The sequence below is a fragment of the Phacochoerus africanus genome, chromosome 15 (assembly GCF_016906955.1).
Source record: "Phacochoerus africanus isolate WHEZ1 chromosome 15, ROS_Pafr_v1, whole genome shotgun sequence".
Classification (NCBI taxonomy): domain Eukaryota; kingdom Metazoa; phylum Chordata; class Mammalia; order Artiodactyla; family Suidae; genus Phacochoerus; species Phacochoerus africanus.
Genome location: NC_062558.1, coordinates 113316278 through 113344211, shown reverse-complemented (window position 1 = coordinate 113344211; position 27934 = coordinate 113316278). Strand labels below are relative to the sequence as shown.

Here is a 27934-nt window from a genome sequence, read left to right as displayed (position 1 = left end):
GAAAAGTGTTGCAAAAGTGTCCCATCTAGAATAAATCTAAGTACATGTTAATAAAGATGTGGTTGGTAGAATCCATTCAGCCTGAGTGCAAGGTGTACAGAGGTTTTTTTTCTAAATCAAAGGCAAGCAGTAAATTTTGTTCTTATTGGTCTAATTTTTCTCCTTTTCCCATTTAGACTTGATGGTAGAGTTTATTGTAACACACATGATGAAGGAGTTTCCTATGGATCTCTATGTGTAAGTACCATGGTTCATTTAATGTGTGCAAATCTGTTTTGTAGAACCAAATGGTGGGAAGTTTATAGTCACAAAATATCTGTGCGAAGACTCTAGGAAAAGCACATTTATGTGTGGAGAAGTGTTAGGGAGCATTTTATGGACTAGATTTAGACATTTTTTCATAAAGGGGAAAAAGTGCAAACCACGGTTTGAATTTCGCACATATCTTCATTATCACTTTTAGGCCCACTGCATGAAGAACAGGACTGATGGGTTGAAACAGTGATCATAGGTGGCTCTTGTATCCAGAGATATGGAATACGAGCAGACCATTTAGTCATCTCTGGGCTGTGACATCAAAGTTGACAGCAGTAGTTAGAAGGTAGGGAAAGGCCAGAGATAGACCTTTTTGGTCCATTCTTAGCCTACATTGTATTAGCAGCCTGGCAGAACTCCGCTAGCTCGGCAGCTTATGTATTTGGTGGCCTGGCTGGGGGATTACTGCCTCCAGAGGAGATCTGATTGTCACAGTTCTTTACAACCAGTATAATTGGAGAGTGAAAATCATCATTTTGTTTGTTTGTTTTTTCTTTTTTGGCTGCCCTGTGGCATGTGGAGTTCCCGGGCCAGGGATCAGATCCCTACTGTGGTAATGCTGGATCCTTTAACCCACTGTGCCAGGCCAGGGATGGAACCTCTGTCCTGGTGCTGCAGAGATTCTGTTGATCCCATTGTGTCACAGCAGGAACTCCAAAAAAATCATCATATTTTAATAAAGTTTAAGCCTTTAGGTTTTCTCTCCTCTTTGCTACTTCAGCATTCTTATTGTTAACGCCTAAGAACAGCTGTTCACATTAGTGTGGTTTCAAATATATGTATTATCTTGATTCCTTAAAAAAGTCTGAATTCAGTCTGAAACAGAATTAGTACCTCCACTTTTTTGAGTGAGAGAATTTGGTGCACAGCAAGCTTAGTGTATCTCATTCCAATGATAGGCCAGGGATCTATGGAAGTATCAAAGATTTTTACTCCGAATAGAGTAGATCTCTAGCTTTTTAGACTGTTAGTAGACCACATATTCTTGGTTTCCTAGGTATGAAATAATGATTACTTTTAGGTAAGTAGGTTGCTGTTTGCATTTTTCCATATCTTTTGGGCATTTAAAAGTAAGCCTGATCCTTTATTTCAGTTCAAAGACCATGAAAAGCTGTTTTTATTTATTTATTTATTTATTTTTTGTCTTTCTGCCATTTCTTGGGCCGCTCCTGCGGCATATGGAGGTTCCCAGGCTAGGGGTCGAATCGGAGCTGTAGCCACCAGCCTATGCCAGAGCCACAGCAACATGCGATCCGAGCCGGGTCTGCAACCTACACCATAGCTCACGGCAATGCCAGATCCTTTAACCCACTGAGCAAGGGCAGGGACCGAACCTGCAACCTCATGGTTCCTAGTCGGATTCGTTAACCACTGCGCCACGACGGGAACTCCTATTTATTTATTTATTTTTGTCTTTTTGCCTTTTCTAGGGCTGCTCCTGTGGCATATGGAGGTTCCCAGGCTAGGGGTCAAATCAGAGCTGTAGCCATTGGCCTACGCCACAGTCACAGCAATGCTGGATCCGAGCCACAGACCGGATCGTTAACCCACTGAGCAAGGCCAGGGATCGAACCCACAACCTCACGGTTCCTAGTCAGATTCGTTATCCATTGCGCCACGACAGGAACTCCATGAAAAGTTGTTTTTAAATAACACTTGTCAGATGAGTTTTCTTCTTGTTTTAGATGGGATCTCTGGATATCAGTACCTCAAGGATCAGATTTGATTTGCTACAGACATTTCTAGCTTGCTTATCTTATGTTCTAGAACATGCTGTTTATTTCGTAGCATATTATTATAGTCTCAGTTTTCTCATTTTTCTAAGAAAGGAAACCGAGGTTCCGGGGATTGGGTTATTCTTTTGGTAAGCACCATTGCCTTGACTTGAACCCAAATTTTCTTATGGTAAATCCTGGGGTGTTCCCATTCTTCTCAGATATATTATCTATTGCAGTGTAGCAAACTACTTTAAAGCATAGGGGTTTAAAACAGACATTTATTATCTCAGTTTCTGTGGTTCCAAAAGCCAGGATCAGCTTAGCTGGGTAGTTTGGGCATAGGCTGCAGTCAATGTGTTAGCTCTCCTGGGGCTGGAGAGTGCTTCCAAGCTGAGTTACATGGTTGTTGGTGAATCTCAGTTCCTTGCCACATGGACCTTTCTATATAGCATTGCTTGACGTGACAGCCGGCTTTCTCCAAAGCAAATAATCCAAGAGACAAAGAGAAGGTGAGTGAGAGCCAAGGATGGGAGCCATAATACCTTTCCTAAGCTAGTCTCAAATGACATACCATTTCTGTTGGTCACACAGACCAAGCAAGCCTGACACATTGTGGGAAGGGACTCTGTAAGGATTTGAATACTAGGAGATAGGGACCACTGGGGGACATCTTGCAGGCTGGCTTCTACAGCCTAATAAGTTGCATCACCAAGATTCAAACTCAAGTCTCTCTGACCCTAGAGTCTGTACTGTTTTTTTTTTTTTGGCTGCGCCTGTGGCATATGGAAGTTCCTAGGCCAGGGCCCAAATCCAAGCCACAGCATGACCTGTCCCACAGTTGTGGTAACACCAATTTACCCATGGTGCTGGGCCGGGTATCAAACCTGTGCTGTGCAGAGACAGTGCTGGATTCTTAACCTGCTGTGCCACAATGGGATCTCCATCTTTCTTAACTATTACTGTGAAAAGTGACAATGGAAAGATTTCAGGATGACTCATGCTCACTGGGGCAATCCTACAAGGCTGCATTTGACCTGAGTCACGAGTAGGAGTTTTCTGTGTGGAGGAGTTGGGGAGGGATACCCCAAGCAGGGGACCAGCATGTTCAAAAACTTGGAGACTTTAAAGTGTGGCATGTTGGGAGAATAGAAAGGGAATTGAGTGTAGGGTCCATGGATGAAGAATACGAAAGTAGAAGAAAAGTTGCCTGGGGCTAAGTGGATGATGGGTAATGGTTGAAGGTGGGGATGACCTGATGTGTACTGTGTTTGGCACTTAGAGTTACAGGTATGTGTCTGTCCATCCAAATCTTCATGTCCAAGCCAGTGAACCTGATCTTACTAAATACTTTAACTCCCACCTTCCCCTAGTTCCTAGCTTTTTTTATTTTGCCTTGCCTTCTCAGTTCTTTTTCTACCTGTTTCCTAATTGAATGTCCTGAGTTAGAGAAGATGGAGAAGATAATGAGGCATCAGGCTGACAGAGGCTGGGCAGAAGGTCTCACCCTCAGGCTGAATTCACTTTCTTCATTGCTACCCATGGGCATATTTCCATATCTTCCAAACCCCACTTCCAGTCCTTTTTCCAGTTTTTGGCACTTGGAGCATCAAGTCCTTTTTAGGTGAACTTATCTGCTCCTAGCTGGGCATCAGGCCAGGTTGCTGCTCTCACTTCTCGTTATGTACTGCTTTTCAGCAGCATGCAGCACAATGAGAAATTGAAAGCAAAATGAATTTCTGCCATTTCAGATAAGTTTATAATCCTCCTGGTGAAATATGAAGAAATATGGCATGTGGAAAGGCTTAATACTCAAAGTCAGAATCTGGGTCAAAAACGAAATAGTTTCACATTTGTAGGTAAAGTACTAATGGGGGAAGGTGCTTATCCAAAAAAAAAAAAAAAGAGAGAGAGAATAAAGAAAAGTCTTGCCTGGAGCAGTAAGAGGCCCACTTCCGGCTGAAGTCTTTGATTCTTGTCGCCACCCTCACTGCTGCCACGGAATTTGGGAGCTTGGGGAAATAGTCTCTGAGGAGAGTAAACTCTCCTTTAAGTTACTCTTACATGGAAAATTTAGACTCTTCTAAATCAGGGTTTCTCAGACCTGTAGGTAGAGACCTCAGTGGCCCCCACAAGAAGATTTCATGTTAAAGTGGAACTGTCTTGTGTTGAAATAGGAAACCACTACATGTATAAAAGAAGTGCCCTAAGCAGTCATTTTGGAGTCATTCATCCAGTATATTTTTAAGATCAAGCAGCTGTTAAAACTTTCATTCTGCTTGGTAAGTAGTCTAAGTTATTGAGACCACAAGGCGAATGATGTCACCATTTGGATGATGCCGAGGCAGGAACAGAGCCGGAAGAGGATATTGAAAGCCTTTGAACCACATGGTGGTGGCACCAGAGGGTGGTGACATAGATGGTATCTCATGCTGCTCCACAGTAGTTCAGTATTGGGGCAATGTTGTCACCAGAGCCAAGGTATAGGCTGTCTAGATCCAGGCCACATGAGCAGTGCTGGCGTCCGGGAATGTACTGTGCGTGGGTGGTCATGCATGGGCAACATCCAGCCACTTTTGGGAGCTGGAACAAAGCCTTCAGCACCAGAGAGGAACCTAATGACTATCCGTTTAATGGCAGATCATGATTCCTGTGTTAAATCATGGCTCAAACGAGGATATCTCATAGCTAGTGACGACTGCATCACATGGGAGATCACACCATAATTTCTAAAAATCAGCAAATGATTTGGAAAGTATTAGGATAATTTACACTACAATTTTTATCACTCTGTAAGCAATATATTAATTTATATTTCTGCCTGGTTTGTGAAATATTTTTAATATATGCTGAAGTTTTTTAAGAGACCTCTCTGTTATATAGTCCTCTCATAGAATTTGTCTGAAAGGCTCTTACAGACCACTTATGATGGGGAGCAGAAAGAATAGAGAGATGTAAAAAATGAGGCAAGAGGAATAGGCTAGTAAGGTAGCAATGCAGGCCCATTACTGGGAGTATTTTGAAAACTTTCAGGACTTTAATTTAGAAATTGAGTTCCCTTCACTTGTGTGTTTGACATGTTTTCAGGTACTTTAATCCCTTTAGCTAATGTCTTTGGCTCTTACTCCAAGAGGGAGGTTTGTAGTGGGTTTTAATTTTTTGTCTTTTTGCTTTTTGCTTTTTTTTTTTTGTCTTTTTGCTATTTCTTGGGTCGCTCCTGCGGCATATGGAGGTTCCCAGGCTAGGGGTCTAATCGGAGCTGTAGCCACCGGCCTATGCCAGAGCCACGGCAACGCAGGATCCGAGCCGCGTCTGCAACCTACACCACAGCTCACGGCAATGCCGGATCGTTAACCCACTAAGCAAGGGCAGGGACCGAACCCGCAACCTCATGGTTCCTAGTCGGATTCGCTAACCACTGCGTCACAACGGGAACTCCTGTTTTTTGCCTTCTTTTGTCCTCTGCTAAGAGGCCCAAGAAATTAGCTGCCACCGTGAACTGTCAAATTGATATTCCACAGGTTGATATGGTGTCTGCTGAAGTTCGTAGGATCTCGGGATACTCTTTGTCTGATATTAAAGCCGTAGAACCCAAGAGAGTCTTAATCTCACCCCTAGAAGTATTCTTTACTTGAAGTTGCCATTCAGCTGACTTTTGATTGGGGCATAATAAGTAAAGAGGGACCAGAGGGACCACTTTTTGTTATGCCCTTTTGCCTTGCTTATTTTCTCTTTTATTTCTTTCTTTTTTTGGGGGGGCCTCATTTATTCTTTTTCTTTTTTTTGACCTTAGCTGCAGCAAGCAGAAGTTCCCAGGCCATGGATAGAACTCGAGCCACAGCTGTGAGAACGCCGAGTCCTTAGCCGCTAGGCCACCAGAGAATTCCACCTCATTTTTTCAGGTCAGAACAGTTTCAAGAGAAAGAGCCTCTTTCATTTGCCTGAAACTGGCAGGTTATCTGGATCTAATTTCTAGAAACTTGACAGTTTGGTTCTGGTAATACTTAAGTGCTATATGTTTACTTGGTATGCAGTTAGTATTTGTGAGATGAATGAAAGAAAAGATATCTAACACTTTCTTCTCAGTCTTTTGGTTTGTGCAATGAGCCTGGAGCCTCAAAGCAGTACAGTCCAAACCTTGGGCCTCTGTCCCTCGTACCTTCTCAGTCTGCTTTCTGTCTATTTGTCTGCTGTGAACATTATATATACATGAAACATATGTCATCTTTTATGACCAATTTATTTAGCCTGTTTTCAGGGTTCATCCATGTTATAGCATTCCTTTTTATGGCTCATATTTTGTTTGGATGGTATAACATCATTTCATTTATCTCTTCATCAGTTGATAGACATTTGGATTGTTTATACCTTTAGCTATTATGTTAGAATCTAACATAAGTATAATGATTTACTTGCTATCCTCTCAGTGTTGGATGTTCTTTCTACGGTTGTCTCCAGTTTTATTATAAATAAGGTTATGATGAACATCTTTTTGTTTAATGCTTTTTTTTTTTTTTTTTTTGATTCTGAATTAAAGCTGAATTTTCTGAGTTCCCATTATGGTGCAGTGGAAACGAATCTGACTAGTAACCAAAAGGTTTTGGGTTCGATCCCTGGGCTCACTCAGTGGGTTAAGGATCTGGAGTTGCTGTGAGCTGTGGTATAGGTTGAAAATGTGGCTCTGATCCCACATCGCTGTGGCTGTGGTTTAGCCAGCAGCTATAACTCCGATGACCCCTAGCCTGGGAACCTCCATGTGCCATAGTATGGCCCTTAAAAAAAAAAAAAAAAAAAAAAAAAAAGCTGAATTTTCCAGAGTGTGTTAATGGGTCAAAGAATATAAACAGTATTAAGACTTCTATTGATGGAGATTGCCAAATTGCCTCCTAAAAGGGCTCTGTACCAAATATGCTTTTCTGATAATATATGAGTGGCTGTTTTGCTGTACCTTTGTCAGCATTAAAATCTATATTAAATTTGATATGCGAAAACAGATTCTTGTTTTAATATGCCTTTTTTAGATGAAGTTGAACATTGTAGGAAAATGTTAACTTTCCATATTTCCCCCCTTTTCAGGGATGGGGGAATTTGTTAACCATTTCCTTTGCTCATCTTTCTTATTAGGGGTATTGTTATTTTTTATTATCAATTTATATAAACTCGTATATACTAAGCATAGTAATCCTTCCATGTCATTTGTTGCAAATGTAATTTTCCGTATTGTTTGACTTTTAATTTTAGTCTCTACATACACACACACACACACACACACACACTTGGGGGTTTTTTTGGCTACACTCTTGGCATATAGAAGTTCCCAGGCCAGGGACTGAATCCGAGTCACAGCTGTGACCTACCCCATAGCTGCAGCAATGCCGAATCCTTAATCTACTTCACCAGGTGGGTTATTGAACCTGAGGTGCCACAGAGACAATGCTGGATCTTAACCCGCTGTGCCACAGCAGGAACTCAAAGACTTAATTTTTTAGTCTAAAAATCTTTTTTTTTTTTAAGGGCTGCACCTATGGCATATGGAAGTTCCCAGGCTAAGTGTCGAATCAGATGTACTGGTCTTAAAGGGCTGTGCCTCTCTTTTTAGCCAATTCCTGAAGCTAAAAGCACCTGACAGAATCCCGGGCATCTGCTGGATGCAACCAGAGTGGTTTTCTCTTTATTGACCTGCATGATCTCCAAAGCTGGGTCTCATGAAACATTTAATATTTATTCAACTGTACAGGGAAAGTCATGCTTTTCACACTTCCACCCTGACTATGCTCACAATTTCAGAAAAGCTTTGCAGGTATCCTGTTTGGTCCAGGGCATTTACCTCCAGATTAAAAAAAAAAATCTTTTTTTTTTTTGCTTTTTAGGGCTGTACCTGCAGCATATGAAAGTTCCCAGGCTAGGGGGTCAAAGGGAACTGCAGCTGCCGGCCTACGCCACAGCCACGCCAGGCCAAATCTGATCTGTGTCTGCGACCTACACCACAGTTCACGGCAGTGCTGGACCCCAACCCACTGAGCCCCAACCCATTGAGCGAGGCCAGAGATCTAACCCGCATCCTCATGGATACTAGTCAGATTCGTTTCCACTGTGTCACAATGGGAACTCCCTAAGTCTAAAAATCTTTAATTTTGTATCTTTGTGTCCTGTGTTTGCAATTTTGCATTGACTAATCTAATTTTGGTCCGCTGTTGCATCCTTCCTCTGAGGAAAGATACTCAAGGGAGTGGTATCAGGAGTGCCTAATTGAATATTGGCCTGTCTGGTTATAGCTCCCTTTCCTAGTGGTAGGGGGAATTAGCATAAGCAGTGTGTGTTGGGAGCGGGGGATTTATCCACCTGAAGGTAGAGGTTCCTTTCTTTCCCATGTGTACAGATTGATATCAGGTGTTTTTAGTGGCCTTAGCAAAGCTCACTAAAGAAAGGGTATCTCTGGATTTCCTATCGTGGTTCAGTGGAAACAAATCCAAGCAGTATCTATGAGGAGGTGGTTCGATCCCTGACCTCGCTCAGTCAGTGGGTCGGGGATCTGGTGTGGCTGTGGCTGTGGCGCAGCTGTAGTTCCAATTTAACCCCTAGCCTGGAAACTTCCATATGCCTTGGTGTGGCCCTACAAAGCAAAAAAAAAAAAAAGAAAGAAAAAGAAAAAAAAGGGTATCTCTGGTGTGTTACACCATATTCATCCTTATTCCAGCTTTTCTTATTTTCTGTTACAGACGCTGCATTCAGGTGGTACATAAACTACTTTGCTACCAGAAGAAGTGTAGAGTACGCCTGCATTATACCTGGCGGGAACTCTGGTCAGGTAACTTTCTCTTTTGAATTCATCCTCTTTTCCTATATCATTTATGACATTCTAGGCCTGGGCACAAGCTGAATTTTTTTTTTTTTTAATTTAAATTTGTTTAGGATGCTTCTGCTTTCAATATACTTTTTTTTTCATTTCAGCCTTGTTCTAATCCAAACTTGGGCATGTCACACATCTCGTTTCATACTTTCTCTCTTGTTCCTTCTCCTCCCTATATCTTTTTTGTCAGCTGGCAGAAACAACTATTTCTTGAATTCCAGTGATTCTTCTTTTGCATAAGGGTGAGGTAGGGAGAGTCAGTACAAACTTGGATTCTCCCTGGGTTCCATTTGGTAGTGGCATATGGGCTATAGGGAAGCTTCTGTGTGTTTCCTCAGGATGAGTAATCTCAGGAGGAATGTTTTAGAGAGAAAGGATGGGAAGGGGGTGGAGAGATGGGGGGAATCCTGTTCTTTATGTTACATCTGGCATTATTACTGTTTACAGACAGTGTCAGTTGTACCACTCCCCCTGTGCCAGAGACAAAAACAGCAAATTACAGTGTTTACTTTTGTCTTTGTATCCATTTGGTAGCCGAGTAAAGTCACTGCCACCCCTACAGGCGGGAAGTGGCTCTTCTCTAAGGGTACAATTAATACTGGCTTGCCACCCCTTTCTTTTGTGCAACTAAATTGGAGGTTTCAGGCAATCAGAGGAGACATGTTTCCTGAGGCATTTGCTTGCTGATTGGTCCTTTGGCTTTTGTGACCTGATGGTACAATAAAGTCTTCTCCAGATGATTATAGTGATGAATTGTTGCCCCACCCTTGGGAGAGCTTCTCTGTATTCTGAGCAGAGGAGGGTGTCTTAGTGTCAGAGGCTTTATGAGAAACGGGCCAGTAACCCTGCCCTCTTCCATGGAATTAATCTCACTTGTTGTGACACACGGTTTCCTCCCAACCCAATTTGGCTTTCTAAATTTAGCCCTTCATAATGGGAAGTAGAGCTCTTTAATTAATGGATTAGCAAGTTCTTTGCAGTGACTGCCTATGGTGGTGAAGGGAGAGGAGGAGAAAAACACTAAGTGGCAATAGTGGCATTTTGATATTTTAGGAGAAAAGAGTGTGATTATGTGAGAGCTAGAAATGGAGGGAATGTCAGAAGAGCCAAAGAGAGGTCAAAAGAGATTGAAATGACTAAAGGTAGTAGAATTTCTTAGGCAGGAAATGATTTTTAACATAAAGGACTGTTTGGTTGCCTACAGATAGTTACATGACTATTAGTCTCTAGAAATTTAGGGTTGCAGAGATAACACAAAGATGATGCAAATCTCTGGAAGCTTGTATAATTTTAGGACTTGAAACAAGTACAAATGGTTTATGGCTCTAACAGGGATGACGTTATACATTACAGTGCTAAAGAGTTGGTAGTAGTAATTTCTGCCTGCCTTTGATTCTCTTCTGGTTTTCTTTTCTTTTCTTTTCTTTTTTTTTTTTTTGTCTTTTTGCTGTTTCTTTGGGCCGCTCCCGCGGCATATGGAGGTTCCCAGGCTAGGGGTCCAATCGGAGCTGCAGCCACCGGCCTACGCCAGAGCCACAGCAACGTGGGATGCGAGCCGCGTCTGCAACCTACACCACAGCTCACGGCAACGCCAGATCCTTAACCCACTGAGCAAGGACCGAACCCGCAACCTCATGGTTCCTAGTCGGATTCGTTAACCACTGCGCCACGACGGGAACTCCAAATTTTCTATTTTATTCTCTTTTCTTTCCTTCCTAACCTGGCCATCCTGTCTCTGGCTGCTAGGATCTCTCTGGCTTTTCTCCTGTCCTCATCATCTGTTGTCCTGTTCCATTGCCTGTTCCATTGCCTTCTACTGTTTCTTCTGATCTGTCTTCCTGGGGCCCAGGGCTCCCCATTATTCTCCTACTTCCACCTTGTATCCTGTCCTTTCTGCTATTATTGTCATACATTTTACTTTTATATATGTTATAAACCTACAAATCACTGCAGTCATTTTTATTTAAAGAAGCAGTTATCTTTTAAAGAGATAAAAAGTGTCTATTTATTTTTTTCTGGATCTTAGCTTTCCCCCATTCTGGCTAGGAAACTTTGAGGCAGGAGACCATTCTTTATACTGTGTTGGTCAGTTGACTCTTTCTTTGAGTACTTTATGTCATGTTCAGCTCTGTTTATAATTATTTGCTATCTCAGGACTGATTAATTGGCATTCTAAGGCCCTTGATAGGTTCAGAGGAGGTTTGTATGATTGTCATGAGTGAGGCTGGATGGCTGTTTGCTCTGAAGGGAGAGGCATTTGTACTAGAATTCTCTGCCAGGTGAGGTTAGCTACTTTTCCTTTGTAGACTGGATTAGCCCTCCTGGAACCCTGGTCCCCTGTGTTTATACATGAAGTATATACAGTGAGATGCAGAGCAGCAGGTGTTAAGGAAAGCTGCAAAATATTACACTACATCTGATGTATCAGAGCCCATAATGTATAATATTGCAATCAGTGAATATAAATGTGGCTATTGTGGATCCGCCTACTCCTCGGCTGGTATTACCCCTCACATGTAGTATACCTGTGTTTTCACTCTTTTTTTTTTTGCCTTCTAGACTTATGGATCTGAGGGACATGCGTGAACTCATTGTGGCAAATATGCTTATGTGTATAGATGCCTGCCCATACATGTGCCGCAACGTTTAGTTGAATTTTATTTATAAATAAGATGATACAGCATGTGTTGTTAGCTCAGACACACGGGAGACCTAGGGCGTCTAGGGTGCAAATGCCTTTTGTCATTTGGCTTGTTAATGATGGCCATTCTGACTGGTGTGAAGTGGTACCTCTTGTAGTTTTGATTTACATTTCTCTAATAATTAGTGATGTTGAGCACTTTTTCATGTGCTTGTTGACCATCCCTTTTGTCATTTGGGATGGGGGTATTTGGTCTCACTGTGCTTCAAGTGGTGATTTTTATGCTTACATTGTTTGACTGCAGTAGCTCTTTGTTATTGGGGAGATAGCTAGAGGTCCCCCTTCAGATTCCTGTAGGGAATTTTCAGGCTTGGTTTTATGGTTGAGGAAGAGCCAGCTATATTAGTTGGGGATTTAATCCTGCCTGATAGGTTGGTTTTACAGATATAATCCCTGACCTGTTCCCTATTGCCACTGTCTATTTATATGATGCCTGTCACTGTGGCATCTAAGTATGTGCAGAAATATATTTAGGCTAACCTCAACTTGAATATGGAAAGGAAGAAGTCCTGCTTCTCTCATTGCCTTCTTTGCAGTAGTCATTATTTTCTACCAAATTATGGAATGATCAAAAGCTTTTTTCTCTGACCTCTAGGCTACCCAGATATCCTATTTTGAGTAACAGGTTAGCTCTTGACTTTTTGCTATTTCTTTGGGCCGCTCCTGCGGCATATGGAGGTTCCCAGGCTAGGGGTCTAATCGGAGCTGTAGCCACCGGCCTACGCCAGAGCCACAGCAACGCGGGATCCGAGCCGCGTCTGCAACCTACACCACAGCTCATGGCAATGCCGGATCGTTAACCCACTGAGCAAGGGCAGGGACCGAACCCGCAACCTCATGGTTCCTAGTTGGATTCGTTAACCACTGCCCCACGACAGGAACTCCAGGTTAGCTCTTGAAACTTTTCTCTGATAAAGATAGAAAACTGGGTTTTAGGGTAAGATCTTAGTGAAATATTTCCTTACCTTTGAGAATATAATGAAAGATATGATCTTTGCATCCAGAAAAATGTTCATTTGCACATAAACATTTTGCATATAATTTCAAAGAGTTGTGGACCTTCAGAAGCCCATCCATGATCCCATGTTAAGAATCCCTGTCTTAACTTTAGGTTCCATGGCCTCCCAGTTCTGTTTTCACAGAACATCTTAGTATCTGGTTAAATAGTTTTTCTTTATTTACTGATTGTACTGCGTTCCTCCTGGAAACTTTAGCTTAGTAATTTCTCTGAACTTCTTGAGGCTAAAGACCATGTTGGTCACTGTGTTTTATTTCTTGTGTCTTCTTACAGAATTTTGGGCTTCTCTTTTAACATATCACACTGTTTTACTATGTTTGCATATGTCTGAATGATTTGTTTAAGTATCTGTCTTTCCTTCTAAAAAACTTCCTGGCTTGTGTTTCCATCATTGTTTTATCCCTGGCACACTACTTGGCTTGTAATAGGGCCTAAAGAAAACATTTGAATGAATAAATAAATGGATGATTGGGTATGTAGAATTTCCATTAATGATGAATCAGCATTCTCTTGAAGCAGCATAATGTCGACCTCAAAATAATACTCATAGTATTAAGATGTTTGTTGTCATATTTCTTTTGAGCTGACTACATCACCTTTTATTTGAGTTGTTGACATGAAAGGGAGTGAAAGGTGGATGGTTTCTCTTTCCTTTGTCTCTTTCTTCCTTACCTACAGATACATGGATTGCTTTTAACCAGGTAAAAATGGAAACTTAGATGATTTCTAAGCCATTAACCAAAGAATGAGCAGAATGTTTAGAGAAATGCATGTAGTTGTTGGAGAGGGAAATACTTGAACAGAGCTTCATGGAGTCAGCTTATTTTACTTCCACTGCAACCAGAAGGGGCACTAGGGAGGCAGTCTGCATTTAAATAAGGTAGCCGTGAGCTGTGGTGTAGGTTGCAGACGCGGCTCGGATCCCGAGTTGCTGTGGCTCTGGCGTAGGCCGGTGGCTACAGCTCTGATTCAACCCCTAGCCTGGGAACCTCCATATGCTGTGGGAGTGGCCCAAGAAATAGCAACAACAACAAAAGACAAAAGACAAAAAGACAAAAATAAATAAATAAATAAATAAGGTAGCTTTCCACCCTGTGAAAACATGGGTGATTTAAAGGCAGGTTTGTATTGGCATTTTATATTTGACATTTATCTATGGCCCACAGTCCTTCTTACCCTTTCAGTCTGCTCCATCCCTGGGTGATAAGTCATTACTTTCATCACCATTTGTTGAAGAATTGAGTAGAAGTATAGAAGGATAAGTGACTTGCTAAGGATCACAGATCCAGACACTGAACAGAGTCATGATTAGAACTTAGAGTTCCTGACTCCTGTGCTCAGACGCAGATCACTAGGCAACATTTGCCTCCCTGCAGGAAGAGAGGCCCCTAAAGCCCCCAAAACAATCTGTTCAGCTTCACTGTGCTAAATAGCATCCAAAACATTCACAGCTTTGTGAAAAAGAGAGAAATTGTACATGGCCTGACCTTTCAGATACCTATTGGGAAAAATAGAAAACCCAGAGAGTGTCACAGCTTCCTGGATCCAGCTGGCATTCTCATCACTGATAGAAGCCTATGACTTCATGGTTAGGGACACCTTGAGATTGTGAATTGAGAGTCTTTCATTGGGAGCTTGTTACACTGTAGGTGTTGTCATAGAGGACTGAAAATTTTCAAGAGAAAGACTGATCTGAGCCATAGGTTTATTTGGCAGTTCTTATATAGATTTAGCTTTGACAGTTTGGCAGCCCCTTCCTGATTTTGGAAAACTGTGCTTTGAAAAAAAAATTTTTGTCCGCTACCTCAACGTGCAGAAATTCCTGGTCAGGGATCAAACCTGAGCCACACCAGTGACAATGCCAAATCTTTAACCCCTAGGCCACCAGGGAACTCCATGTCCTTTGAATTTTTAACTGTCTGCTTTTTTTAGTTTAGTTTCATTTTTAAACTTTTTATTTTGATATAATTATAGACTCACAGGAAGTTGCAAAAATAGTACAGAGAGTTCTTGTACCCTTTACCCAGCTTCCTTCCTCCAAGGGTGACATCTTATATAACTCTACAATATTGCTTCTTTTAGTTTTGAAGAGGGTATCTAGGTGGAAAAGAGCAGTAAACAGCTAGAGTCTATGGGAAAAAGAATTTTGGCAGGTGTTATTGCTGTTTTGTTCTTAGAATTGCTTTTTAAATTGTTCTTCCTCTTCCCCCTAAATTTTCTCTGATTTAGGGGAATGTGTTACAAGATGTGTTCTAGGCTTGATGTGCCTAATTAAGACTGCCCTAACTTCCATGCAAAAATATGGCCGCTTCTTTCTTCTGTGAATAATCAATTCCTCTCAAAGTTAGAATGTTCTGATATAGGGACATTAGAAGATATTTCTTTCTTTTCATAATTTTGTTATGAAAGATTCTCTACAGCAGTGTACAAAGCCCCAGGACTAAAAAAGAATCCCAGGAATCTCTTTTTTCCTTCAAATCACCACATTTGGCTAAATCCAAAATTTATACTATTTTGAACCTTACTCTCAGAAACTTGGCAGAAGCAAAAGATAAGAATTTCTAACAAGTTTAGCCTGTTAGAGGGAGAAAAAGATTCTCACCTAAAAACCCCTTAAAAGAGTGATAAATCTCTGTGTTTTTTTTTTTTTTCCTGCACATGAAAGCACTTCCTATCCAGAGAAATGTCAACTCTCGTAGGCCCATTAGCATCTTGTCAACTAAAAGAGGCAGAGGAAGGAGTAGCTGTGCTTTTGTTGCTCTGCCTATACTGGTTGTATAGGAAAGTATCATTTGGTTTCATTAGGTGTCATCGTTTCCTGGATCTCACCTGAGTAGGACAAGCCTGTTAGTGGTTTTTTCTCATTTTGGCAGAAAGTAAGTTCTTGGTTCTATATCAGATGGCTCCACAGAGACATGGTCTCATTGACTATTAGATTTCTTTCGGGGTAATTTTGACTATCTTTTTTTTTTTTTTTTTGACTTTTTAGGGCCATACTTGTAGCATATGGAAGTTCCCAGGCTAGGGGTCCAGTTGGAGCTGCAGCTGCTGGCCTATGCCACAGCCTCAGCAACTTGGGATCTGAGCCACATCTGTGACCTACACCACAGCTCAACAACAACACTGGATACTTAACCCACTGAGCAAGGTGAGGGATCGAACTTGCGTCCTCATGGGTAGTAGTCGGGTTTGTTACCCCTGAGCCATGATGGGAACTTGACTGTCTTTTAGGGTGGCAATGTTGGAAGAAATGACCAGTGTTGGTATAGAGCCCTAAAATAATGCAGTGGCTTCTAAGCATGTTTAGTTTGAGGCGACTGCACAGGAATGAGGTGTATGGAATCTTGCATTTCTAAGTTCCATATGGGAACTTTCACATAAAAACTCATTTTCATAATAAAGGAGAGGGTAGGGGGTAACTATGAGGATTGCACTGTCCCTTAGTAAATGAGGAATTGAAAATAGTTGAGAATTTTATTTTCTCTTTTAGCAGATACACTTCAACATCAAGGAAAATGGTAAGACAGATACTAACTTCCATTTAAAGAAAGGATCTGTTCTTTTTTCTGGTTCACCTAGAGGGGTGTGGAGCCTTTAGACAGTGCAGTCTGTTGATGTACTGACTTTTTATTGTGCTAAAATGTACATAATATTAAATTTACCATCTTAACCACTTTTAAATGTATGTTCAGTGGTATTAAATACATTCACACTGTTGGCAGCCATCACCACCATTGTTTCCTACAACTCTTTTCATTGTATAAAACTGAAACTCTTCCTCTTTCCTCCCAGCCCCTGGCAACCTCCATTTTATCGTCTGTCTTTATGATTTTGACTATTCTAAAAGTACCCTGTGTAAGCGGAATCATATAGTATTTCTCTTTTTGCCACTGGCTTATTTCACTCATAATGTCCTTAAGAGTCAAAAAATCAGGTTCTCCCCCTTCCTGCAGTTTGCGTTTTTTTTATTTTAATTTTTTGTTTATTGTTTTTGTTTTTTATTATAGGCTCTGTGTTGACAATCAGCCTGAGGTATAAACCTCATATCTTCTTAGGTCTCTTCTCAATCTATTCTTGGGCATGTGCAGTCACTCTCTAATTTTTTCTGTATGTGCAGTTGTTTTTGAATCTGTAGCGAGGTGGGTTAGAAATCTTGACTATAGCAGCTCAGGTTGCTGTGGAGGCAGGGTTCAATCTCCAGCCCAGTGCAGTGGGTTAATGGATTCAGTGTTGCTACAGCTGTGGGTGTGGCCATTAAAAAAGAAAGAAAATGAATGCTCTTGCTTTTAATGTCTGGCTCCCGGTAGAGGAAAAGCAAAAAATGAAGGTGGGGAGAAAGAGGTACTGGCCCTTTAAATCTAAAAGTCATTTATCTGGAGGGGGAAGGACTTGCAACAATGAGGGGAAGCACAACAAAAATGGCTGCCCACCTCTTTGCCCTTCTGTGATTAGAAGCAGCGATCAGTGATCAGAAAACAGATCCCCAATATTTGGAAGACAGCCCTTTTTGCCCACCTTAGCTCCCACAAGCTACGTGCAACCCTTGCTTCAGAAACAAGTGCACAGCTGCTAACAGAGGCCTGGGGATTGGGGGATTGGTAGCTGCTAATGTGCTAAGAATTGAAATTGACCAAATGAACCAAATTAACCATTCAAGTTTTGGAAGTTGCAAACCTTCATTAGAGTGCAGAGTTCTAAAATAGTTATATCAGACAGATTCTGCCAGTGCAGTTATTGTCTAGGTGGAGAGAGAAATTCCCGTTGTTTCCTACTCTTCCCAGAATCCTCCCACTGGATATACTGACTTTTGTGCTCTTTTCACCTGGAGAGGCTCATAGCCATTTCGTTTTCTCGTTTGATTCACTGTTTCAGTGAGGTGCTTGGGTTTGCACCCAAGCCACCTGTATTCTGAGAAGCCACCTAGTGTATTTTTAAATTATTCTGCTGATAAGTGTTGGTTTCTAAGTCCTTCCTGTATCACTTTGCTGATTGATAGTGAGCTTGCTGATTGCTGGCAATGCCCCTAGGTAATTGGTGATTTTGTCCAGAGATGCTAGAATTGGCTAGAGTTTATAGTGCCTCTGGGGTTTAGAGGCATTGGCTTGTTACACTAGTGCTATTTCTAGCCTGTCCTTTGAGTTCTGCTTTTCTTCTAAGCAAGTGAGGTGCTAATATTTTTCTACTATCAGTTACTGTGAAATTATCCATTTCCCCTAATGATTGGGTTTTGACTTGGGATCTGTGACATCTCACACTAGCTCAATGTCGGGCCACAAAATAGGGCCTGGCTGAGTCTTGTCTTTGCTTTCTCTTTCTCTTCGTAGCATGTAGAAGCTGTTCAAACAGACAGCTTTCTCTGACCTGATTCTTTGGAGACGTTTATTTGTGCTCTGCTGGAGGCTCTCTGTCTCCTTCCTGTTTTAATCTTATTTAAATGTCATTCACTTGGTTTTGTAATTAAAACTCCCCTTTGCTTCTCTGAGGCAGGCTCTGAGCTACCACTTAATTGTGTCTTCCTTTGGTTGGCTTGTTCCTCATTGCACCTGGTTTACCTCAATGTGGGGAACAGGTTTTAGTTCTGGAGAAATTCCCATAGCCAATAATTCATTCTACTCTTCTACATGGCAACACAGTTTGCTGCTTGTTACCTTCTTTTCCTCCCCTTGAATTCAAAGCAGGATAGGAAAAAGTCTGGGAGACTTCTCATTGTGTAGGTACATCTAGGAACAGCTCTGCCAACAATGTTCCTTGTGGAGTAAGGGGGGACCTGTGTAAAGCAGCATGATTCTCAGGTGGATGGGAATTCACTTGGGACTCAGGGAACCATCAGGGTATGCATTCCTGGCTTAGCTTCCCGGAACCTGCACACTGTCCTTTTTTTTTTTGTCTTTTTTTGCTATTTCTTGGGCCGCTCCCGTGGCATATGGAAGTTCCCAGGCTAGGGGTCGAATCGGAGCTCTAGCCACCTGCCTACGCCAGAGCCACAGCAACTCGGGATCCGAGCTGCGTCTGCAACCTACACCACAGCTCACGGCAACGCCGGATCATTAACCCACTAAGCAAGGGCAGGGACCGAACCCGAAACTTCATGGTTCCTAGTTGGATTTGTTAACCACTGCCCCACGACAGGAACTCCTGCACATTGTCCTTTATTCCACTTGTGTCTACATACAGAATAGTCAGAACTTCTGTACATTGCTGCCATATTTAATGCATGAGAGTCTCCAAGGAAAGGAGCCGAGACTAAAGCTAAATAGGAGCCTGACACTTGCCTCTAGTACTAGAGTCAAGAGAGGCAGCAGTTGCAGCCAATTCGTAGTTTTTGTTTGTTTTTATAGCTGCATTTGCAGTATATGGAAGTTCCTAGGCTAGGAGTGGAATTAGAGCGGCAGCTGAGGCCTATGCCACTGCCACGGCAAAACTGGATCCGAGTCGCATCTACGATCTGTGCTGCAGAAGTGCACTGTAGCTTGCAGCAACACTGGATCCTTAACCCATTGAGTGAGGTCAGGGATCAAACCCACATCCTCATGGAGACTATGTCAGGTCCTTAACCCACTGAATTACAATGGGAACTCCCAATGTGTTGTTCTTGAGAGAGAACCAAGAAACTAAATTTTCAAAGTGCCTGGTAGAAAAGACTTTCCAGTGAAGGAATAAGTGTGTATGGACCACCCAGTTCCCTACAACTTGAACATTGTATGTGTACTGTAATACCTCAAATAGTGCACTGATATAACTTCTCTATTTTTTTATTTTTATTTTTTAGTAGAAATAGAAAAGATTGAGTCAAACCCAAAGTCCCCAAGGATTTCCTACAATATTGTTAGTATATCTGACTCTTAAACATTCGAGTGCTGACACCCCCTACCCCTGCTCCCTGACCCCTGTCAAAAATCTGTCTGTAACTTTATAGTTGGCCCTTCCTATCCATAGTCTTGCATTTGTGGATTCAACCAACCACTGATTGTGTAGTACTGTAGTATGCATTTATTTAAAAAAATCCAAGTGGGAGTTCTCTGTGGCTCAGCATGTTAAGGATCTGGCATTGTCACTCTGGTGGCTTGGGTCCCTGTTATGGCGTGCGTTTGATCCCTGGCTGGGGAACTTCCATATGCTGTGGGTATGGACAAAAAGTAATTAAAAAAAAATCCAATTATAGGTGGACATGCACAGTTCAAATTCCTGTTGTTCAAAGGTCAGCTGTTGTTTGGTGTGTTATTAGCTTTGATTATAAACTTTATTATTCTGAAGACTGCCACAGTATTGTCTTGAAGTCTGTCCAGGGTTTTGCTTTGAATTTGCATTCCTGCCCGAGAGTCCATGGCTTTCTGCTGATTGATTATATTTGGCTTCTTTTTTCCTCATCAAAAGGGAAACACCTTTGTATGTTTGGCTTATACTCAGTACTGTGTACCATGATGTAAATTTCAGCTCATCACTTATACTGCTGATAGATTCCATCAATCTGTTCCTCTGTCAATGGATTCTTGTATTGTTTCCACCTTTTGGCTATTGTGAATAATGCTTTTATGAACACAGGTGCACATACACTTGAGACCCTACTTTCAACTTCTTGTTTTTGAGAGTGTTCAGGTTAAAGTGTCCTAGGTCAGGAGTGAAATCCTGAGACATTTGCAAGAGAGATGGACTTGAACTTACAGGATTTTCCTATTGGTCACTTGGATATTTGAGGGCCTGGCTAGTGGTGTTCTGATTAAAGTTATGGTTTTGGGTGGCAAATATAGGTATTGGCCCTGGATAGCTTGCTCCCCCAACCTCAACAAATGTTTCTTTAATTGAAGTTTGGGAAGAACCAGTACAGTTTCATAGACCTCAGCAGGGGGAGTTTATGGACCTTCTTCCTGGTATGTTGCCCTTAATGCAATTTAGCTTCAACCAACTGTGTGGCTTTGGGTTACTTATTTAATCCTTTTGAATTTCAATTTTGTCATAATGTAATTTGAGGCGAATAATACCTATTTCATTGGATAGTTAATAGGATTCAGTGCTTTATACAATGCCTAACATCTAGCAGGCACCTATTCCCTTGCCATTTATGACCTTTGTATCTCTCCCTTTGAAAAGAAATGAATGCAGCTTGGGGAAAGTGATTTCTGTACTTCAGTGTCTCTTTTTAAGGTGTCAGGTGGAGGGCTGTAGAAAAGAGAAGGGTTTGAGATACAGTTGTCCCTCAGTATCCACGGGTTCCACATCCATGGATTTTGCATCCATTGATTCAACCAACCACGGATCAAAAATATTGGGAAGGGGAGTTCCCGTCGTGGCGCAGTGGTTAACGAATCCGACTAGGAACCATGAGGTTGCGGGTTCGGTCCCTGCCCTTGCTCAGTGGGTTAACGATCCGGCGTTGCCGTGAGCTGTGGTGTAGGTTGCAGACGAGGCTCGGATCCCGCGTTGCTGTGGCTCTGGCGTAGGCCGGTGGCTACAGCTCCGATTCAACCCCTAGCCTGGGAACCTCCATATGCCGCGGGAGCGGCCCAAGAAATAGCAACAACAACAACAACAGCAACAACAAAAAAGACAAAAGACAAAAAAAAAATATTGGGAAGGAAGTTCCTGTTGTGGCTCAGTGGTAATGAGCCTGAGTAGTATCCATGAGGATTCGGGTTCAATCCCTGGCTTCGCTCAGTGGGTTAAGGATCCGGTGTTGTGGTGAGCTGCTGTATAGATCGAAGATGCGGCTTGGATCCCGAGTTGCTGTGGCTGGGCTGATGGGTGCAGCCCTGATTACACTCCTGGCCTGGGAACTTCCAAATGCCATGGGTGCAGCCCAAAAAGCAAAACAAAACAAAATAACAACAACAACAAAAAACCAAAAAGAAATTTGGGGAAAAAATTCCAGAAAATTCCTAAAAGCAAAACTTGAATTTGCTGCATACTGGCAACTATTTATATAGGATTTACTTTGTACTTAAACAACCATTTATATAGCATTACCTATATTACAATAGCATTGTATTAGGTATTATAAGTAATCTAGAGATGATTTAAAGTATGCCGGAAGATGACTCACAGACTTTGAAAAACTTATGGTTTCCAAAGGAGACAGTTTGGGGGGTGGGGGTAGGTGCTGGGGTTGTGGGATGGAAATCCTATAAAATTGTATTGTGATGATCATTGTACAACTACAAATGTAATAAATTCATTGAATAATAATAATAAAAAGTATCCAGGAAAATGTGTGTAGGTTATAAGCAAATTCTACACCATTTTGTATAGGGACTCGAGCATCTATGGAGTCTGGTATCTGTAGGGGGTCCTGGAACCAATCCCCCTTGTGAATACCAAGGGACAGCTATACTCTGTGTGAGCCTCTGGCACAATTACTGACTTGTAGCTGTCGCTCAGCAGGAAGATATGATGCATTTCTCTATATGATATGTCTGCCATTGGTGTTTTCGGGGCAAACTACTTCTGGGGCTGTGGTGGGGCCAATGGTGTCTCTTAAGGCCTATAAGATCTCAGCCATCAAGCTTGTCCTCATCCCAAAAGATACTCTGCAATAAGCTGTGCTTTTCTGTTTTGTGGGATGAACAGCCATTGCTCACCTAATGGGCAAAACTATTTACACAGTATTGAATTTCTGTAACACAGACCTTTTTATTTGGAATCTCTCAGACTGAGGATCATGTCTTTGATGAGAAAGCGCTTATGTTAAGTCTCTTCTCCCCTGCTTCCTTTTAAAAACTTATTTAAAAATTAGAAACATGGTAAACCAAAGGGTTAAATTAAAAAGAAAAAGAAAGATGAATTCCCATTGTGGCCCAGCAATGAATGAACCAGCTAGCATCCAAGAGGACATGGGTTTGATCCCTGGCCTTGCTCAGTGGGTTAAGGATCCAGTGTTGCCATGAGCTGTGGTGTAGGTCACAGATGCACCTTGGATCCAGCATTGTTGTGGCTGTGGCATAGGCTGGCTGCTTCAGGTCTGATTCGACCCCTAGCCCGAAACCTACATATGCCAAGGGTGTGGCCCTAAAAAGACAAATAAAAAAGAAAGTATCCTGCCCCTCTTATCTTCACAATGACTACAACATGTATTGTGTACTTATACACATTACTAATTAACAATACTATGTTTATACAACCAACCCCTTATCTTTTGTAGTTATTTTAACTCTTCTCTCTGTGTACTGTTAATTTGTGACTGTCCTTGGAATAGTTTGGCCGGTCATGTGCCCATATGGTACCAAGTGGATAAGTGGATCAAGGGCAGTTTTCTAAAAATGTGTGTGTGTGTGTGAAGAGTGGTGAGCCAGGAGCCAGCAAGCATGAGGTCTTTGCTACTTGTGTGTTGGCACTGAGATCCTGAGAACCAGTTGTCTGCTGCCCTTGAGCCTGCCCCTGGCCTAAGGCTATTCTCTGGCCTGTGATTAAATCCTGTTTGTAGTGCTATACTGAAATAGCTTATGAGTAAGCCTGGCTATTAATTGTTTATACTCATGATTTTTGTTTCAGTTCTGATTTTCCATAAATAAAGGAGATTTTGGCTCCCTTTGAAGTCCAGATTCTATATTCCATATTTGATCATATTCCACATAATTTGAAAGAAGCAACCCTAAGTGAGAGAAATAGGAACAGTTTAGTTGACATTTATTGCTGTTATTTTTAAAAGATACTAGAGAGGAAGAAGAAACAGAAAGGGAGATAGAGGTTTGTGAAAGTCGAGATTTAAAGAAGAGATAAGGCGTTCCCATTGTGGCACAGTGGAAACAAATCTGACTAGGAACTGTGAGGTTGCAGGTTCGATCCCTAGCCTCGATCAGTGAGTTAAAGATCTGGCGTTGCCATGAGCCGTGGTGTAAGTCGCAGATGTGGCTTGGATCTGGCGTTGTTGTGGCTGTGTGTAGGCTGGTGGCTGCAGCTCTGATTAAACCCCTAGCCTACGAACCTTCATATGCTGTGGGTGCAGCCCTAAAAAGGACAAAAGACAAAAATAAATAAATAAATAAAATAAAAAAGAGAGATAAGAGCAGATATAGAAGGCCTGCTGAGGCGGTTTATGCTGAGAAAAGCTCCTGGGAGTTTTTTAGTGTTGAGACTAGGTAGAAGAAAGGTAATGATGAGGTATTAAACATCTGTACTTGGAGTTCCCACTGTGGTGCAATGGGTTAAGAATCGGGTTCAACCTCTGGCCCGGGAACTTCCATATGACTCGGGTGTGGCTGTAAAACAAAACAAAACAAAACAAAAGGAGTTCCTGTTGTGATTCAAAAGTAACAACTATCGTCTATGAGGACGCAGGTTGGACCTCTGGCCTCACTCAGTTGCCATGAGCAGTGGTGTAGGTTGCAGACAAGGCTTGGAGCTGGCATTGCTATTGCTGTGGTGTAGGCCAGCAGCTGTAGCTCCGCTTTGACCCCTAGCATGGTGCTGCGGGTGTGGCCCTAAAAAGACAAAAGACAAAAACAAAAAACCCATCTGTACTCTAATAAGTAGCTGAGGACCAAAAAAAGAAGGTGACCAAATATGTGAAAATAACCTTGGAGTAGCCAGTAGGTGGAGAAAGTTATAAACCACACAGAGTCTAGAGAAGTGTTGGTAACAATATAGTCAGCAAGTCGAAGGGTACCATTTATATGTAAGCTTCCTTCCTGTTAACATTTGACTGTATCTGGCCCCTTTATTTGTTTAATCTTATCTTAATGGAATGGTAGAATGAACACTAAATAGGAGACCAGGTTCTAGTTCCTGCTTAGTCACTGACTAGTTGGGGTGGTGGTGGTCATGGTGGGGTGTTTTTGAATCCATAAATAAGGGAATTGGATTAAATGGGCCCTTAGGTCCATTAGCTCGAAAACTCTGTAATTGGCTTGTTGAAACCTCACAGACTTTGAACTCCCATCATATTGGGTCAGAGGATAGAAGACAATGTGTGTGCTGTGTGTATAGCCCCCAGAAAAATTGATAGAATGAGTGCAAAGTTGGAGCCAGATATTGGAGGGAAAAAAGCACTGTTTTATGGGATATTTAGGGCATTCCCTCTTGAAGAGGAATTGTGGTCCTTGATGTCAGTAGCTTGTGGGAGCCAATTTTAAGGTTGCTTTGTTCATTTTAGCTGCCTATTAAATTTCCTCTGGAGAATGATGACTTCCAGGGAAGAAAACCCTGGCTTTTTCAGAGGGTAGGGAGGTCTGACCTGAATTGTCAGGGTCAGAATGCAGGTTTCCCCTGACACTGACTCTCAGAATATTGCAGTGCTGGACTCCCCTTATCAATGCTATTCGGCTCTGCTGATGTCTGTGGCACTTGGGACACAAGCCACCTCTTGGCCTGTGCCAGAACTGCTCTCTCCCTCCCCTCAGATTTATCACTTTGTCATCCCTGACTCTGAATCCCAGAGATCAAGATTAGTTGTAGTCCAGCAGAGGAGCAATAAATCATTGCTCTCATTTCTTTCCTCCAGGTTTTCTGCCCCTTAATTACCACATAACCACTGCTGAGGCTGCGTCTTTGTGCTATATGTGCCGGGGACAAAAGCCCTTGTTGACTGGATGTGCAAAAGCAGCTTTGTCTCTAGCTATTATGTTTTGCTTAGTGCCACACGTGTTACCCATCCTTTTCTCCTGTCTCCTGTGAGTTTGTAGAGTCTTATTGTCAGGTGATGTATCCATTAACAGGGCTTGTCTAAACTCAGGTTAAGGGTTGGAGTGGGCAGCCCTCACTCATTAAAGAGAGAGATCTGGGCTGGGTTAGTCATTTTTATGTGGATTTTCGCTAGTCTCCTTCATTCTCTGAGCTCCTGGTAGGAGCTAAGCAGGTTGTGTGATCCAGAACGAGCTCCCATGGAGCTTTTCTGGGGTCCAGTCCAATAGATCACTTGTTAACAGACAACATCAAAAGGGCCAGCTGCCTGTCATTTGCCTTTGCATTATGAAACCTCAGAGAACTTGAGTCAGGGTGGAGAGTTTATAAATGAGGATAGTGTAGATTCTGGCTTTAGAAACAGAATGTAGACAAGCTCTTGAACTTTGCCTTGCCTGCTGTTTCTTTACTATACCTGTGCTTTTAGAGGATTGAGAGTAAGGGGTGTTGTGTGGCAGGCAAGTGTCTGGAGAGACTTACTTGTACTCATCATTCCCTGCTGTTTCAAATAAAAACTCACGTCTCTTTTCTAAGCGTGGTAAACTTCACAGAAAGTCAGACAGCATGGGAGAATGAACTTCTTTGCCAGCAAAGAAGCAGATATGGTCTTAGGAAAGAAGAGGTCAAGCCTTTTTTGTGTCTGTGGGAGTAGGGAGGGTTGAAGGGGAGAAGACAAAGGGACCATCAATTACTTGCAGCTTCAGAATCCCTTCTTTATAGTTCCCTATGAGGCAGGGAAGATAGGTACAGGGACAGTAGTCATCATGGGTACAGAATTTATTTTACGGTCTTGGATAAAAGAATATAAGGCAACTGGTCATTTATTTTATGTGTAATATTTGTTTGCACACATGTCTGCACTATTAACCTAGGAACTTGGCAGTCAATAACTGAGATTGCTTAGGTTTTAGCACTCTCTGTCCTCATTAAAAATTACCAGGCAGAGAGCAGACCTCTTCAGTAATTGTTGTCACAGTCTAGAGAGGACAGAGCAAGCTACACTTTTGTTGGAGTAGTTAGAACAGTTAAGGGCCTTTTTTAAATTTCATGAGCTCTCTTCTTATCCAGAGCTAAGGCAGTAGGTTTTACAGTATAGTTGGCACATCTGTTTGACCAGTTAGAATTGAAAAATGACCTTCTTAGCTATAATATTTGAAACAGATACATAGCCAAAACTTGATGATGTGGGATGTAGCAGCCTAGGGTGAAAAGGGGACACTCCTTATTTTGACCAATAAACCGATCAAATTTGGTGAGGAAATGACTGTGCGGGAGTAAATTTGGAACACTAAAATGCCTGTTTTGCAGTCGGATTTTTGTGCTTAATTTCTATTTAAGAAGTGGCAAAAAGTAACTTTTTAATAGCTTTTAATTGGCAGATAAACAGAAAGTCAATGCTTTCTTCAAATACACCTACTCTGGCTGCTTTGAAAATCCTTGGGGAGTTCCTAGTGTGGCTCAGCAAATTAAGGACTGGACGTTGTCTCCGTGAACATGCAGTTTCGATCCCTGGCCTCACTAAGGGGGTTAAGGAGCTGGCGTTACTGCAAGCTGCGATGTAGCTCTGATTTGACCCCTAGCCTGGGAACTTCCATATGCCGAAGGTGTGGCAGTAAAAAGAAAAAAAAAAGTCCTTAATAGCTGTGATATACTCATTCTAACCCTGCCTGAATTTCTCTGGAGCTAGTCTACTTTCATTGTTTTCATTTAACTTTATTGATTATGCTTTGAATGTCTTATTGATGCCTTTATTTATTTATTTTTTTTCTCTTTTAAGCCTTGATAAATTTGCTGAAGTTCCTTATGTCAAATGAGACTGTACTTTTGGCCAAACACAACATTTTTACATTAGCCCTTATGGTGAGTAGCAAAAAAATACTTATTTTTTTTTCAGAAGCCATGCCCTAAGGCAGAAGTGGGCTGAGTTGAGACAGGGGCTGGTGTGCACAAGTGATTAAGCCTTGGGGGAACCAGGCCTTTATTTTTCCCTGTAAATCAGAATCTCTATACTGGTGTTCCCCACCTTCACCTATGTCTTTAAAGAACCTGGGACTCTTTCATAAGAGCGTATTGGCTGGTAGGAGCAAGGTGCAGGTCAAATCTCTGTGTGTGAATAGTAAACCTTGGTCCCAGTTGAGAAACTCTATTAGACGACTATAGTCTATTTGTTGGTACATAGCAAAACCTCTAGAGATGTCCCAGCCAGATGAGTGGTTCCATCATGGCTGCACTTGGTTTCTGAGGGACATTCCAGATGCCTCCTTATCTGACTGGTTATTTAGGGTAGAAGGAGGGCATTTTGCCTTCTGACTGTCTTCTTAGGATGGTACCCAGTGTGTTCATAAATGTTTAATATGTAGGGAGTTCCCGTTGTGGCACAGTGGGAATGACCCCCAACTAGTATCCATGAGGATGTGGGTTCGATCCTTGGCCTCGATTAGTGGGTCAGGGATCCGGTGTTTGCAGTGAGCTTGGTGGAAGTTGCAGATACGGTTTGGATCCTGTGTTGCTGTGGCTGTGGTATAGGCTGGCAGCTGTAGCTCCTATTGGACCCCTAGCCTGGGAACTTCCATGTGCCACAGGTGCAGCCTTAAAAAGTAAAAAAAAAAAAAAGGCATAGGTAATACTAAAAAGTAGAAAATAATTAGAAAATGTTGAGAGTTTTATTACCTTTATTTTAATATAATTTATTGAATTGTAAGTTTATATGAGTTAATTTTTAATAA

The 27934-nt window shown here is 41.9% G+C and overlaps 1 protein-coding gene across 4 annotated transcripts in view; it reads left to right on the top strand.

Annotated features, from left to right (window-relative positions):
• The window catches only part of ARMH3 (armadillo like helical domain containing 3), a 194417-nt gene that overhangs the window by 58143 nt on the left and 108340 nt on the right, over window positions 1–27934 (top strand). For all 4 annotated transcript variants that reach the window (XM_047759736.1, XM_047759734.1, XM_047759735.1 and 1 more), the window contains 3 exons: window positions 177–237; window positions 8750–8838; window positions 26986–27068. In XM_047759736.1, coding sequence (XP_047615692.1) covers window positions 177–237; window positions 8750–8838; window positions 26986–27068 — 233 coding nt within the window. The remainder of the gene's footprint in view (window positions 1–176; window positions 238–8749; window positions 8839–26985; window positions 27069–27934) is intronic.